The 16,427-nt window shown below is 47.6% G+C and overlaps 1 protein-coding gene across 2 annotated transcripts; it reads right to left on the bottom strand.

Moving 5' to 3' along the window:
- Positions 1-544: 544 nt before the first annotated feature.
- THAP12 (THAP domain containing 12) lies at positions 545-15,449 on the bottom strand. 2 transcript variants are annotated; one of them, XR_009155421.1, is made up of 6 exons: positions 15,276-15,449; positions 10,195-10,315; positions 9,842-9,949; positions 6,496-6,532; positions 1,711-4,097; positions 545-1,637 (listed from the first exon to the last, which is right to left on the bottom strand). XR_009155421.1 is itself a non-coding variant. In XM_058185971.1 (5 exons), exons 1-5 carry the CDS (start codon positions 15,362-15,364, stop codon positions 2,155-2,157), a joined length of 2,298 nt encoding a protein of 765 aa, XP_058041954.1. In that variant the 5' UTR covers positions 15,365-15,449; the 3' UTR covers positions 1,665-2,154. The 2 variants fall into 2 exon arrangements, 1 of the variants encoding a protein (XP_058041954.1); XM_058185971.1 differs by lacking the exon at positions 545-1,637 and having other exon boundaries at positions 1,665-4,097.
- Positions 15,450-16,427: the final 978 nt, after the last annotated feature.

The following is a 16,427-nucleotide window of genomic DNA, read 5'->3' as shown; positions in this document are numbered from 1 at the left end:
ATGAATTGTTCTAACTTGTCAGGAAATTTCTCCTTAGTTCTAGGTTGGGTCTGTTTTTAATGATCTTCCACCTCTTACTTCTTGTCCTGCCTTCAGGTGCTTTGGAGCCTTGAAATAGCTTAGATCAGGGGTCTCCAACCTTGGTCCCTTTAAGGAGTTGAAGTCCACAAGCCTTAAAGGGACCAAGGTTGGAGACCCCTGGCTTAGTTTGAGAATGCAAGCTGGCCAGATTGCAGAAAAAGGCTTGATCATTACAAAACATAATAATAATAATCCTCTTGGGGTTGAACGCAACTTCTAAGTGATTTTATGACATCTTTGTTGTTTTGGGGGCAATGATACAGGGAGTCCTCCACTTACGACAGGTTGCTTAGCAACCGTTCAAAATTAAGACGGATCCAAAATGAGGTATCTACAACCCAGATTTGAGGTTCCGTGGCTGAGCACCTCCCCCCACCACCCTATAACCATCTTTTGGTGAGCCACTGAATTAATGACCAAAAATTTATGATCATAGTTCTGGGCTCCATCATGGTCATATGTCAAGGATTATCGATGTGAGCTTGTTGATAAAAAGGTCGGCAGCTCGGCGGTTCGAATCCCTAGTGCTGCCGTGTAATGGGGTGAGCTCCCGTTACTTGTCCCAGTTTCTGACAACCTAGCAGTTCGAAAGCATGTAAAAATGCAAGTAGAAAAAATAGGGACCACCTTGGTGGGAAGGAACAGCGTTCCGTGCACCTTTGGCGTTGAGTCATGCCGGCCACATGACCACGGAGACGTGGGCAGCGCTGGCTCTTCGGCTTTGAAACGGAGATGAGCACCGCCCCCTAGAGTCAGGAACGACTAGCACATATGTGCAAGGGGAACCTATACCTTTACCATTTTATACCAGTTAGGAAATTTTACTTCCAAGATAAACCATGGTCTCCCATCCAGGTGTTAAACGAGCCACGCCCCGGTTTAGCTTCCAAGCCCAATTAGAAAGACAGCGAATCTTTTACCACTACAACCAATGGCTCAGACCACAATAGCAAATTCACATTTTATTTCTGCATGGAAAGAAACTATACCAAAAAAAAAAAAATCATTTTTCCCCTCTTCTTTTTGTTTTGGCCAAAAATATTTCCAAAAAGTTTTTGGTAGCAATTCTACATTTAAAAAAAAAAAAAACTTTCCAAATTTAAGAGCCCATTGTTTGCTCGTTTCTCAAGTTATCGTGGAAATCACTGGTAATTCATCAGAAAAATAAAGAATAAACCTAGCTGGCCATCGGTTTTAGCCGCTTACAAAGCCTTAGTTTTCATAAAAGACATTAATTCATTTGTGGAAGGAGGAAAAAAACAAAACCCACAGTCTCCTGGATGGGTTCAAATCGGTTGGAAAAGGGACCGAGAAGAACAAGTCAACCAAACCCTCGATTAATAAAGGGAGCTGCAATTCTGAAAACAATCCCGGATTCCGGAAATTTCTTTTTCCGAAATAACATGAGAAGCCTCGTAGAAATGATAACTTTAGTTCAGCTAACCGGGTCAGTCCCTAGATTTAAAAAAAACCTCGGTATAGACTAGTGGATGTCCAACCTTAAGTCACTTTTAAGACTTTTGGACTTCCAACTCCCAGACTTAAAGACTGGTGGACTTCAACTCCCAGAATGCCTCAGCCGTGGCTGGGGAATTCTGGGAGTTGAAGTCCACCAGTTCTTAAAGTGACCAAGATTGGACCAAGACCATTCCCCCCCCTCCCCACTCTTAGCAAAGGGTTCAAGAGATGGAAAAGTACACCTCCACAGCATAGCTTAGGTCAAAATTACATCCTTCTTTCTTGGCCTTGGAATTTGGGGACAGAGGGAAGAAATTAACAATCAATACACACTTTTTTTTTTCCTTTTAAGAACTGGCTTTTCTTGGCAATAAACCAAGGAAGGCCTTATAATATGCTCAGAGAACATATAAAGCTCAGCTGCAAAAATAGAACTGGGTAAATTATCTGCGGCTGCTTTCACGACAGGCCTACGACGTTAAGGGGCTCTACGCTGACGTTGTACTTCAAGTGGGAATGCTGAATGGACCCTTATTATTATTATTATTATTGTTTAGAAGGCCAAATGATGTTATCTCAACCATGCCGGTGGTCCACCTTAACCCCTCGTTTCGGTTAAGTCTCTTGGACCTCTTCGGAATTGCGAGGGGGAAGAAACTCCTCTTGAAATTCGGCTTTCTCCGGATAGAGTTTCATATAAGTGTCCACCATCAAATCCAAGTCGTGTTTGATGTCAAAGTTTATGTTCAACAGGGCCAGGTTGTTGGAGCGTTGCTCGGTCACCGTGTTCTTGAGGTAGGCCTTCAGACGCCGCCTGCCGATCTCGAACTTCTCGTTCTCCACTTTCATGATGGGCAGGATGCAAAGGACCTTCAGCAAGGAGTAGACGTTGGGGAAAAACTTGATGTCCGGCAGGTGGAGGGTCTCGTAGATGGTGGTAGGGAGCTCGATGTCCTTCCCGCGGTGTTTCCACTTGATTCTCCAGCAGTGAAGCTCCGCCGACAAGGTATCCGGGTTCGTGAGGTCGTTCTTGTACATATCGGCGTGATGTTCCTCGGAGGTATTGAATTTGAGCTGCCCCATGACCGAAGGCACTAGAGACAAGCACTTGAGGGCCTTCAAGTGCTGTTCTGAGAAGATATCTTTCAACTCTTGGATGATGTGTTCCACCGTCGGGATGCTGAGAGCTTCTTTGTAGTAATTCTCCGGAGTGATCTCAGAATCCATATTTCCCTGTTGGGCTCGACAAAATTTCCCGGGCAATTTAATAGGGAGGTCCAACTTGGAAGCCAAGTTGGTGGCTTCCTCAAACCAGAACTCGTGATACACCTCAATGTTCTCCATCACCTCGTTAAGGGAATGAAGGACGGCGGTCAAGCTGCTGGCCGCGAAGAAAACGTCGGACGTTTGGCCCTGGAGGTTCTTCCCAAAAGCTCTGGTGAACGAGAGAACGTTCTTGATGATGACGACCGTGACCACGAAGTCAAAATTCGCCAGGGCCATGGAGAGGATGTTCGCTTGTCCCACCAGGGAGCTGTTCCACGCCACGGAAGTGTCGTTGACGCCGTCCAAGCAGAGCACCAGAGCTTGGAGAAGGTCAACCACGATCTCAAAGCTGTCGTGGCGTCCCGTCCAGTGAGAACGGGCAATCTCCTTCAGCGAATTCCCTTTCTCCTCGCTGTTGTGAAAGAGGACGGAGAGGATGTTGTCCAACCCGGCTGACATCTGAGAGGACTGCAAGAAGAACAAACAGACCTCCTCCATGGTTCCCAGCGCCACCGAAATGCCCAGAACGGGAACCGATTTGGCTAACCAAATGTTCAAGGCACACGAAGAAGACAACGTGTAAATGGCCTGAGGATACTTTTCCAAAATCCTCGTGGCCACGGTCTTCATTTTAGAAGCAAACCCGCTGGAGACGACGTAGGCCTGACCTCGACAATACTCCATGTTTAAGCCCCACTTTTCGGTAACGGTGGTGTGGAACTTCACCGCTAAGATTTCCGGGTCGGCTTCGTAAGGTAAGAAGCCGACGAATTCTTCTCGCAAGTTGTGAGCGTCGTCCACAAATCTCACCAGGATGGGCAAGTGTTCCTCGCCGGCCAAGTCCACCACTTCGTCGGTGACGATGGAGAAAAACTGAGAGTCCCTGACTTCCCTCAGCATTTCTTCCCGCACGCAATTCTCACAAATCTCCAGCATTTGCTTCTGTTGGGTTTTGGAGCAATAAGCCAGGTTTACGGCCGTGGTCTCGAATTGTTTCCTCAGAACTTCGTCTCCCGAATTGATCCGGAATTCCAAGAGGGCTTGGAAATTATCCGGGGTGAAAATTCCTTCGGGAAGCTCGTCGGCGTTGTGGCCGTCCAGAGGGATGTTTTGTTTGCCCATGAGAATTAAAATCTCAAATAACGACTTGAGGTAATCTTTGTTTTCCCGCTCTTCTTGGGTTAACGGGACGTCGTCGTCGGTTGGCTCCTCTCGGCTTTCTTCTGAGGCTGGGTTCTGGACGTCGTTCTTGGATTCGGAGTTGGTCTTTTCTTGTTCGAAAGTTTCGTCAACTAGGGAAATAAGAAGAAAGAGTTTATTTAATACCGACCCGCTAGGGATACCAAAACATTTTTTTAAAAATTACTGAGATGTTAAAACACTTCAGTTTTTTATTTCGTTTTATCCCACCTTATTACTTTAAAATAACTCAAGGTGGCTAAGACATGCTGTGTTTATTAAGCCTTCCTCCTTTTCCCCACAACAACCTTGTGAGGTGGGCTAGCCTGAGAGAGAGAGAGAAGGGGGGGGGAAGGGAGGGAGATTGGCTGGCTTTCATGCCAAAGGCGGGACTAGAAATTGTCATCTCCTGGGGATTGGCTCAACCAAGAAAGGAGGGAAGTGAAAGAGAGAGAAAAGAGGGGGAGAGAGGAAGGAAGGAAGGAAGGAAGGAAGGAAGGAAGGAAAAGAGGGAGAGAGAGAGGGAAGGGAGGAGGGAAGTGAACGAGAGAGAAAAAGGAAAAGAAAGTAGGAAGAAAGTGAAAGAGAAAAGGGGAAGAAAGAAAGGATGGAAAGTGGGAGGGAGGGCAGAAGGCAGGAAGGGAGAAAGGAAAGGAGGAAGTGAAAGAAAGAGAAAAGAGGGAGAGAGGAAGGAAGGGAGAAAGGAAGGAAGGAAGGAAGAAGGAAGGAAGAAGGAAGGAAAGAAAAGAGGGGAAGGAAGGAAAGAAGGGAGGAAGAGAGAGAAAGGAGGAGGGGAGTGAACGAGAGAAAAAGGGAAAGGAAGGAAGGGAGGAAGGAAGTGAAAGAGAAAAGGGGAAGAAAGAAAGGATGGAAAGCGGGAGGGAGGGCAGAAGGCAGGAAGGGAGAAAGGAAAGGAGGGAAGTGAAAGAAAGAGAAAAGAGCGAGAGAAAGGAAGGAAGATAGGAAGGAAAGAAAAGAGGGGAAGGAAGGAAAGAAGGGAAGGAGAGAGAGAAAGGAGGAGGGGAGTGAACGAGAGAAAAAGGGAAAGGAAGGAAGGGAGGAAGGAAGTGAAAGAGAAAAGGGGAAGGAAGGAAGGATGGATGGAAGAGGCAGGGGGCAGAAGGAAGGAAGGGAGGAAGGAGAGGCTGATGTGAAATCAACTCCACAGGAAGGCTAAAACTAGTTTTAAAGATTGCTTGGAGGTGGGAGATACTTCTAATGTGATCTACTGGATCCCCTGCATGGATTGCTTCCTGTGACTTCTGTCGGACAGGCAGGGAGGAAGCTAAACCACCAGGTTGCAAGAAACACAAGCGAGTGTTTAGATGAGGCGATCAGAACTCATTGGTAGCCTCACATTGCAACGAACAAGGACAGTAGTGGCCAAAATTGTAGAAACCTTTTGGGAAAAGTGTATTTTTGAGGTTTGATAGCTAATAACACCACTTTTTTTCCCTGGAGTTTCAAGAGAATCCTATTCCACAGCTGGAATGGCCTGGGAATAGCCCAGACCTTCACCCAATGGAAAATCTATGGAGCCCACTAAAGAAACTGGTTAGTCAGAAGCGACCCAGCAATAAAACCCAGTTAATAGAAGCCATCATTCCATCTTGGTTTTACATGATAACAGCTGCAGAACTCAAAGACTTGGTTCACTCCACGGGAAGACGTTGTAAGGCCGTCATTCATGCTAATGGTTACCCAACTAAGGATTAACTGACATGGGGATCATTTTTGTATATCTCGTGTTTTTTTAATGGTGATCATCTTTGTATCTCTCGTTTTTTTCTACGTGTTTCCCTTTTCTTCTTTACACTGTAACTGCTATTCTAATAGCAAATCCTCCACAAAAGTTATTGCATAACATTCTTGATTAAATTGTCTTTCCACTGATATATAATTTTATAGTACTACTCCAAAAAAAAAAAAAAGTGGTGTTATTAGCTAGTTTTACAAAATATACTTTTCTCAAAAGGTTTCCACGATTTTGGCCACTGGCGTACATTCAATTTCGCAGCTACTAAGATTGTTGGCCGAGCAGGTACAAAAACAGCCAGGGAAGTGATTGAAACCTGAGAAATGAGTGTGAAAGCTCAGAAGATTAAATTGCTGGTTCCAATTGAATCCTAAATTCTAATCCTAGAATTTATTCTAATTCCAGATTGAATCCTAAAACCATTCTACTGCACATAATGTACTACCCCAGGGGTCTGCAAACTTGGCTCTTTTAAGACTTGTGGACTTCAACTCCCAGAGTTCCTCAGCCAGCAAAGCTTTTTAAGACTTGTGGACTTCAACTCCCAGAGTTCCTCAGCCAGCAAAGCTTTTTAAGACTTGTGGACTTCAACTCCCAGAGTTCCTCAGCCAGCAAAGCTTTTTAAGACTTGTGGACTTCAACTCCCAGAGTTCCGGCTGAGGAACTCTGGGAGTTGAAGTCCACAAGTCTTAAAAGAGCCAAGTTTGCAGACCCCTGTACTACCCAATTCTAAAAAAATAAGTAGTTCAACTTACTCTTTTGCTGTTTTAATGTTCGTATTTCCTCTTCACTCTAGAACAAAAAGGGAGAGGTTTTAAATTGATGCATTGACGAGAGACAGCAAGATTCCAAGAAATCTTGTAGGCGTTTTCTGAACACCGACAGTTTGAATCTTGCCAGGGTTTAAACCTTCAAAACCATAAACTGAATTCCTCCAGAAAAAAGAGCCGATATTATTTTAGAGCACCACACAAACTTTCTGTACAGGTGGGTTTTTAATTAAGTGCCGTTAATGAATCGCACAAAATGGCGGCATTTTTCGAACGGGCACTATTCAAAATGATGTTTCGATGGAAAAAAATAGGATAACGGGTTCCAGCCTGATGGAAGTAAGACCACGAAACATTTTAAACATAGATTTTTATATGCAGGTTAATGAGATATTACCAAAAGGGAGAGAAAGACTATGCTTGTAATTTAAATTTTAAGTTAACGAAGTCACAGAATAGCAAAATTTAACAAAAGTTACACTGACAATAATGTATATATATATATATATATATATATATATTTAATTAACTTCCCCCACCCTCTCTGACAGAATCTTTCTTTTGCTCAAAGAAGATTCTATTAAGAACAGAAACGGAAACACATTTTAATTTCAGGGCTCTCGTCCTTCCCACAGTTCAGCGTAACCCAAAGCCGTCTACTACACCGAGTAAAGGCTGGGTAAACCTATCAAGGAATGTTAGAACAAGGGCGTAGCGAATATAAAATGAACGGGGTCAAAATAATCAGATTTTAAACCTGTGGCAATAATATTGTAACATTATGATATCATGATATTATGTCAAATTATGGCTTATCTATCGAACCATTGATGTGACAGGAGAGATGGCTGTGGTTCCATGGGACAGGAAGGGAGGGAGGGAGGAAGGAGAAATGGAAGGAAAATGTAGGTAGTGGTGAAATCCAAACCGGTTTGCTACCCGGTTCGCTGGCCATGCATGCGCAATGTGCGCCAAAAGGAGGCTTGGGAAGGTTAAGTAGAAGCTGGGGGGGATCAGCTGTGCAGCGCAGTTTAGGAAATCCTGCTTTCTAGCAAAGCTAAACCCCACCGCACAGCTGATCGTCGGAAATACCGGTTCGGAGGAACCAGTAGTTTTTTTTAACTACCGGTTTGCCCGACCCGGTAGCTTTTTAAAATTTTTTTACTACCGGTTCGCCTAAATCGGACTGAACCGGTAACATTCCACCCCTGGTTATGTATGTATGTATGTATATGTATGTATTTGTTTTCTGAGGTTTTCACGGGTGTTTGTATGTAGGTCTTTGGTTGTTCGGGTTTTCTCCCGTGTAAAATTGGAAGTGTCTTGGCGATGTTTTGACGGAGTCTCATTCGTCATCTTCAGGCTTCAGCTTCGTGTTTCTGGGAGCAATGTGTGATCGCAGCTGTTTCTTCGTTTTAACTTTTATGTATGTATGTATAATGGATGGATGGAAGAAAGGGAGGGAGGAGAGATGAGAAGGAAGAAGGAAAAAGAAACAGAAGGAAAATATAGGGAAGAAGGAAGGAAGGGAGGGAGGAAAGGAGGGAGGAAGGAAGGATGTAGAGAGTATGGTGGCATATCAGTTTCCCTTGCACCTGGATGAAACTGTCTATCTAGACCCGTTCCAGTCTGGCTTCCGGCCCGGTTACAGCACTGAGACGGCTTTGGTCGCGTTGGTGGATGATCTCTGGAGGGCCAGGGATAGAGGATGCTCCTCTGCCCTGGTCCTATTAGACCTCTCAGCGGCTTTTGATACCATCGACCATGGTATCCTGCTGCGCCGGTTGGAGGGATTGGGAGTGGGAGGCACCGTTTATCGGTGGTTCTCCTCCTATCTCTCCGATCGGACGCAGACGGTGTTGACAGGGGGGCAGAGGTCGGCCCGAGACACCTCACTTGTGGGTGCCGCAGGGCCGATCCTCTCGCCTTCTGTTCAACATCTATATGAAGCCGCTGGGTGAGATCATCAGTGGCTTCGTGTGAGGTACCAGCTGTACGCTGATGACACCCAGCTGTACTTTTCACACGGGCCACCCCAACGGTTATCAAGTGTTGTCCCGGTGCTTGGAAGCCGACGGGTCTGGATGGGGAGAAACAGGCTCAGGCTCAATCCTCCAAGACAGAGTGGCTGTGGATGCCGGCATCTCGGTACAGTCAGCTGAGTCCTCGCTGACTGTCGGGGCGAGTCATTGGCCCCGATGGAACGGGTGCGCAACCTGGGCGCCCTCCTGATGAACGGCTGTCTTTGAAGATCACTTGACGGCCGCCTCCAGGAGAGCTTTTACCAGGTTCGCCTGGTGCGCCAGTTGCGCCTTTCTAGACCGGGATGCCCTGTGCACGGTCACTCACGCCCTCGTGACGTCTCGCCTGGATTACTGCAATGCTCTCACATGGGGCTCCCTTGAAGGGCATCCGAGGCTTCAGTTAGTCCAGAATGCAGCTGCTGGATAGAGGGAGCCCTCGTGGCTCCCGTGTGACACCTATCCTGCGCAGACTGCACTGGCTGCCTGTGGCCTTCCGGTGCGCTTCAAGGTTTTGGTGAACATCTTCAAAGCGCCCATGGCATAGGGCCGGGTTACTTACGGGACCGCCTACTGCTACCGGATACCTCTCACCGACCAGGCGCCTCACAGAGAGGGACTCCTCAGGGTGCCGTCAGCGAGACAGTGTCGCCTGGCGACACCCAGGGAAGGGCCTTCTGTGGGGCTCCACCCTCTGGAACGAACTCCCCAGGACTTCGCCAACTTCCGGACCTCCGAACCTTCCGTCATGAGCTTAAAACACATTTATTCATCTGCAGGACTGGATTAGTTTTTAAATTCGTGGGTTTTAATGGGTTTTAATGGGTTTTAATGGGTTTTAATGGGTTTTATTATTTGCTAAATTTTAATTATGCCAAATTGAATAAGTTTTTAGTGGTATTTTAATAGTATTTATTTTGTAATAGTACTGTTTATTTTATCTGCCTGTAAACCGCCCTGAGTCCTTCGGGAGAAGGGCGGTATAAAAATTTAAATAATAAATAAATAAATAAATAATAAAGGAAAATGTATGTATGTATGTGAGGGAGGGAGGGAGGGAGGGAGGGAGGGAGGGAAGGAAGGAAGGAAGGAGAGAGGAATGTACAGACAGGGGAGGGAGGGGAGGAGGGAGGGGAGGAAGGACTGATTCTTTGAGACCTTTTAGTTAGAATGAAGAGTTCAACTCTGGGAACTGAAGCCTACACGTCTTAAAATCGCCACATTGGAGAGGGAAAAAATTCGGATTTAGAAGAATAGACGTCCCTTTGACTTCACCGTCCGTGATCTATATATCCTGAGCCAAAACCTACCAGCTCTTTAATCCTTTTGCGGTGCCTGCTGTGTGGGTTATTCAAATGGCTTGTCAGGTCGAATATGGTAGGCACGGCGTTGTCACGTAAAACTGTCCGGTAGGGGCTCTGGAAAAGAAAAGAACAAAGAACAAAGAAAAGGAAAGGAAAGAGGAGAGGAAACGTATAATGAAGGGAAGGAAGGAAAAAAAGAAAGGGAAGAGAGAAGGGAAGGAGGAAGAGAGGGAGGGGAAAAGAAGGGGAAAGAGAAAGGAAGGATGGGGAAAGGTTTTTGGTAATCCGTTATTTTTTATTTGCGCTCTCAATTTCCCTTCTCATTCATGTTATACCGTCAACCGCTGCCTTCCACTTACGCTCCGACATATCATGGAGGTTTCGAAATGCTCTGCGCACAGCCTGTAGTGTTTGTTCAGCTGATCAGGCGTCTTATCTTCCAGATCGACCCTTCGGCAGTTCTCAACCCATCGCTGGCACCTGCCAAAAAAAAAAAAAAAAGAGACAAGAGAATTCACATAAATAAAATATATTTTAGCAGCTCCTTGGAAATTTTGCCGACCAATTTTGCCGACCAACAGCTCCCAAGCTGGATGCAAAAACAGGAGGGTTTATAATTTCGTACGGGGAGTCCTTCACTTACGAACGTTTGCGGAGTGACCCTTCAAAGTAACAACGGCACGGGGGGGGGGGGGGAACCTGACTTACGACCGTTTTTCACACTTTACAACCTTGCAGCATCCCCATGTGGACGTGGTTGTCCGAAAGGCGCCTTTTTTTTCCAGGAGGCAGCTGGACTTGCTGGTTTTTTTCTTTGAAGACGTTTCACTTCCCATCCAAGAAGCTTCTTCAGCTCTGACTGGATGATGGGGAACGGAAGGACTGATACTTCTTGCAGACAGCTGATCATTTGCATCTTTTTTGAAGGTCGTTGAGGACACTTGGAGATTTGTCTGTGTCCTCAGGGTCACCCGGGTAGCGCAAATGAGTTTTTGGAACTGCAGAAGGGATTGTCTGGTGGAGTTCTGCTTTCTGCAGGATATTTCTGCAGTTCCAAGAAGACTCCACAAACTCATTTGAGCCACTCAGGTGACCCTGAGGACAGTGATAAACCTCCAAGGGGCCTCTATGACTCTGTCGTGTCCCACCCCCACTCCGACGAACGAGTCAAGAAAGTCCGTAACCAATTTGGCAATGAAGCCTCTGCAGCTTGCCAAGTTCCTTCGAGGTTTATCAGGGCAGGCAGGAGTCCAAGTTGTGACTTCAGCGATAGGGTCCGATATCAGCAAACTAGATGAGACTTTGCTTGACTCAAGGTTGGAATGCCACAAGCAGGTCCTTTATATAGGCTGTGGGGTGTGGCTCCATGACTCAGCATTTATCCAGGCCTGCCCCTCCCTTCCTTCTGCTGGCGTCACCTCTCAGATCTCCGGAAGCGAGGGTCCTCCCACACTGAATTGTCTTCAGCTGGATCTGCTGGCAGCTTCTGGGAAAGGGAGGGGTCAGAGGGAGTAGGCCTGGGTAATTCCACCACCTGGCTGGCTTCCTGCTCTGACGGCTGAGCCAAAGGAACACACGCTGTATGAGTGAGGTTTATCGGGCTTGTCCTCCCACTCCTTGAATCCTCTCCGGGCATGGGGCCAGGGCCGGGGGCTGGAGGTATGACAGGCCATTCATCTTCATTATCAGACTCGGAGTCTGATAAAAGGCCCAGTTGGAGACGGGAGGGGCCCGGCTGAGGAGAGGAGGGAGGATGAGTCACAACAGACTCCCTAAAAAGATGCAAATGACCAACTGTTCTGCAAGGAGTGTCAATCCTTCCATCCTTCACCATCCAGTCAGAGCCGAAGAAGCTTCTCGGATGAGAAGTGAAATGTCTTCAAAGAAAAACAAAGGAAGTCCAGTTGTCTCTTTGAAAAAAGCAACTTTTGGCTGAGAATCTCCACAGACCTATGGTCACCTGACCAAAGTTCAGACACTTGGCAAGTGACTCATGCTTATGACGGTCGCAGCAGTATCCCAGGCCCATACGATCCCCTTTTATGACTTTCTGACGAGCAAATTCAACGGGAGAAAGCCACTTAACCACCGTTGTCACTAATTTGATTCGTTGTTAAATGATTCACTTGTGGCAAGAAAGATTGTAAAATGGGGACAAATTCACTGAATAACCATCGCGACACCCCGCTGTGGGGAAGCTGCAACGGTTAAGCGCAAAAACCAGGTCGTACGCCACTTTTTTTTTCAGTGCGGCGGTAAGTTCGAACGGTGGCTAAGTCGAGAACTATTTAAAAATACGGGAATTGCTACCACTTTGTTTCATAAACCAGCATGCTAATTTGTCTCCAGTTCTCCAACCTGGTTTCCAGGCAGGTAAAGATTTCTCATGTCCAGTCGTGTCAGACTTTAAGGGATGGCCGACAGAGCCAGCGTTGTCCGAAGACATTTTCCGTGGTCAGGCGGCCAGGACGACTATAGGTGGAGGCGCGCAGAACGCTGTGAACTTCCCGCCAAAAGTGGTACCTATTTATCTAGTCGCATTTGCCTGCTTTCGAACTGCCAGGTGGTGTTCTGTCCCCCGCGCCTCAGTCTGAGCGATGGCTTAATTAGCTGGCACTATCAGCTCTGGCAGCAAACTAGCGAGCGTCTGCCAAGTGTCTCTGTTATCTCCCTTGATGCCGATGAGTCAACAAACAGTACTTCAGCTCTAGTCAAGCAGTTGATTTGCCTGCTACGAAGAGGCATAGCAGCCCTTGCTGCTTTTATATCCTGTGGGGTGTGGCTCCATGACTCAGCACTTCCTAGGCTTGCCCCACACCTGCTTGTGTTGTTCCTGCCTCTCCTGCCTACGAAACCTAGGGTCCAGCCAGGCCTGATTGCCATCAGCTGGGTCTGGAGGCGTGGCCTGGGGGGGGAAGAGTCAGGGGACGGAGGCCTCGTTATCTCCTCCACCTGGCCTGCCTCTGGCTCCTGGAGCTGAGGCAGGGAAGCCAGTACTCCCGAGGTAAGTCCTGACGGCCCTTCCCCCTCACTTTCCAAGTCACTTTCTGGCAGGAGGCTCGGCTTGGGGGGTGCAGACACAACAGGTGGGCAGGAGCTGAGGTTAAGTCCAGGTAGTCTTTGATTTACAACACTTTGTTTAGTGACCGTTCAACGGCAGTGGTAAAAGTGACTTGTGACCGTTTTTCCTCACTTACAACCATGGTTAGCATCCCCATGGTCATGTGATCAGAATTCAGACGCTTGGCAATTGACTCCTATTTATAACCGCTGCAGTGTCCCAAGTCATGCGGTTGTCAGGGTTCCAAGTAATACACTCATAGCAAAGAGGACTCCGAGGCAGGTAGATTCCTCAAAAAATAGTTTTATTGGACGTATCATATTGGCACCTAATTAAAAGTAAAAGTTTCCCTCCCTTTCCCAGACAATCAGTCACATGGTCCAATCAATGTGCCGCCTGGTTGCTTGGTAACTTCACTCCTCCTCTCTATGGCCACCTGTGGGAATGACCTTGGTTCCCAGGAGAAAGTATTTTGTTTTGGCTAGAAACCCCAACTATCTCTATTCCCCCCTCCCTCTCTCTCAGCTCCCACGTGGCAACGCTGAAGCCTCAAAATGGCTTCTTCAAATGGCCCCTTTTGCGACCTTCTGACAAAGCAAATTCAACGGGGAAGCCCGATTCACTCAACAAACCGCGTCACTAATTTAACAACGGCAATGATTCACTTAATGACTGCAGCAAGAAAAGTCAAGTAAAAGGGGCTAGAAGTCACTTAACAAACGTCTCACTTTGCAACATAAATTTTGGGCTCAGTTGCAGTCGTTACGTCGAGGAACTACCTGTCAACCCGTCCTGCAGCACGCGGGACTCGAACGCGCGCTTGTCAACTTTCCGGCGTCTTTAACCACCGAGCTATCTTGCTTCTTTTTGGTTTTGAGATATGTATAAAATAAAAATAATAATTAAAAAATAAATACGTAAATTAAAAAAAAAAATCTTGAAGGGCAGACCCATGGACCACTCGATCTTTTTCTAACACCAGGTTTTTATGTTGGACTACAATGACCATTCCCAGCCTGGTGATATGTACGTGTGCACAATGTCATTGCCTGTGAAAAAGGGAGTAGGGCTTGCACCCCATAGCTGTGCCCTTCATTTCCAGGGATTGCCCCTTTGTAAATGCCCGATTTGACTACAATGCCCATTTCTCCTGTTCCCCATCCTGGCAATTGCTGGATTGTGGACTACAATGCCCATTCTCCAGCCTGGGACCACGACCCATGCCATCTGGGTGAGAAACAGATTTGGGGATCTTGTCAGGAAATGGGCACTGTAGTTCTGGAAAACAATCGGGTAAGGAACAGGGGGAATGGATTATGTGGTCCCAACAGCTCCAGGAAATGCGAGTAGTCCAACAAATGTGGAAATTGCTAGGGTGGAAAATGGACACTGTAGTCCGAAAGGTCTAGTAATTGGGGTAGGCAACGGGGCAGTGTAGTCTGAAAGTTCTGGAAATCGGCAGGGTGGGGAAGATGAGGAATGGACTATGTAGTCCAAGAGGTGTGGGAAAGGAGATTAGGCACTATAGTTCGGCAGACCTGGAAATCTTCAAAGTGGAAAATGGGCATTGTAGTCTGAAATGTCTAAAAATCAGGGTGGCAAATGTACCCTGAAAGTTTTAGAAATCAGCAGGGTGGGGAAGACGAGGAATGGACTATGTAGTCCAACAGCTCTGGGAAATGAGAATGGGCACTGTAGTCCAACAGATCTGCAAACTCATCAGGCTGGGAAACGGCACCATAGCTTAATATATCTGGAAATCAGCAGCGGTGAGCAATGGGCATTGTAGTCGGCCAGCTCTGGACATCATCAGGGTGGGGAACAGGAGGAATGGACTATGTAGTCCAACAGGTGTGGGAAGTGGAAATGGGCAGTGTAGTCCGACAGATCTGCAACCTGTCAGGCAGGGAAAAGGCACTGTATCTGGAAATCAGCGGCGGTGAGCAATGGGCATTGTAGTCGGCCAATGCTGGAAACCATCAGGGCGAAGGATAGGAGGCATGGACTTTGTAGTGCAACACTTCTGGGGGACGGGAACAAGCAGCATGAGCCCGGGAGTCCAAGGCAGCCTTGGCACGTGCATAGGGCGCGGGGAACCCTTTGCAAAAAAAAAAAAGGACTCCGGGCGCTCCGCAGCCCGATGGGCTTTGTAGTCCAACCCCTTTACACCACCCCCACCCTTTGGGGAGAGAGACCCTGCTGGAAAGAAACCCACCCACCCCCCGCTCCACCCGCGCTCGGGCTCCCCCGCGATGCACGCGCGGCAGAGAGCTCGACCCGGGTTTGCAAGCGCGTCACGTGGGAACGCAACCCCGCTTCTTCCTCCGCCGCTCCCCCCCCCCCGCCACTCCCGCAGACGCGTGTGCGCGTTGCACTAACCGGGCGGGGTCCCTGGGGAAACGGAAGAAAGCCAGGTCGCTCTGGGTGCTCTTGCGGGTGCAATTCGGGGCGGCGCAGAAGTTCGGCATCCTCGGGCGCGGCGGAGGCGGCGGCCCCTTTAAGAGCCCGCGCAGCGGCAGCGGCAGCGGCAGCAGCAGGAGGACTCGCCGCCGCCACCGCCTCCTTCCCATCAGGCACCGCGCCCCCCGGCCGCTCCGCCAACCACCATCGAGGCGGAGGCACGCATGCGCCCGTCCCACTCCTCCGCCCCGCCCGCCCCAAGAGGGCGCCCGCGGGCGCCTTTTTTTTAACTTCTCTCGCAGAGGTCTCCAACCTTGGCAACTTTAAGCCTGGCGGACTTCAACTCCCAGAATTCAAGTCCACCAGGCTTAAAGTTGCCAAGGGTGGAGGTCCCTGCTTTAGAATAGAATAGAATAGAATTTTTATTGGCCAAGTGTGATTGGACACACAAGGAATTTGTCTTGGTGCATATGCTCTCAGTGTACATAAAAGAAAAGATACCTTCATCAAGGTACAACATTTACAACACAATTGATGATCAATATATCAATATAAATCATAAGGATTGCCAGCAACAAGTTATAGTCATACAGTCATAAGTGGAAAGAGATTGGTGATGGGAACTATGAGAAGATTAATAGTAGTGCAGATTCAGTAAATAGTCTGACAGTGTTGAGGGAATTATTTGTTTAGCAGAGTGATGGCCTTCGGGAAAAAACTGTTCTTGTGTCTAGTTGTTCTGGTGTGCAGTGCTCTATAGCGTCGTTTTGAGGGTAGGAGTTGAAACAGTTTATGTCCAGGATGCGAGGGATCTGCAAATATTTTCACGGCCCTCTTCTTGATTCGTGCAGTATACAGGTCCTCAATGGAAGGCAAGTTGGTAGCAATTATTTTTTCTGCAGTTCTAATTATCCTCTGAAGTCTGTGTTTTTCTTGTTGGGTTGCAGAACTGAACCAGACAGTTATAGAGGTGCAAATGACAGACTCAATAATTCCTCTGTAGAACTGGATCAGCAGCTCCTTGGGCAGTTTGAGCTTACTGAGTTGGCGCAGAAAGAACATTCTTTGTTGTCCTTTTTTAATGATGTTTTTGATGTTAGCTGTCCATTTGAGATCTTGCGATATGATAGA

Source organism: Ahaetulla prasina, chromosome 5 (genome assembly GCF_028640845.1).
Source record: "Ahaetulla prasina isolate Xishuangbanna chromosome 5, ASM2864084v1, whole genome shotgun sequence".
Lineage (NCBI taxonomy): Eukaryota > Metazoa > Chordata > Lepidosauria > Squamata > Colubridae > Ahaetulla > Ahaetulla prasina.
Note: the sequence above shows the minus strand (reverse complement) of the source record. Positions and strands in the feature narration are given on the sequence as shown.

Excerpts from the sequence above, each read along its gene's own strand:
- THAP12 (XM_058185971.1), bottom strand. The coding sequence starts at position 15,364 with ATGCCGAACTTCTGCGCCGCCCCGAATTGCACCCGCAAGAGCACCCAG. Across the intron at positions 10,316-15,275 it reads TTCCCCAGGGACCCCGCCCG|GTGCCAGCGATGGGTTGAGA; the intron begins GTTAGTGCAACG and ends TTTTTTTGGCAG. Across the intron at positions 9,950-10,194 it reads CCTCCATGATATGTCGGAGC|AGCCCCTACCGGACAGTTTT; the intron begins GTAAGTGGAAGG and ends TTTCTTTTCCAG.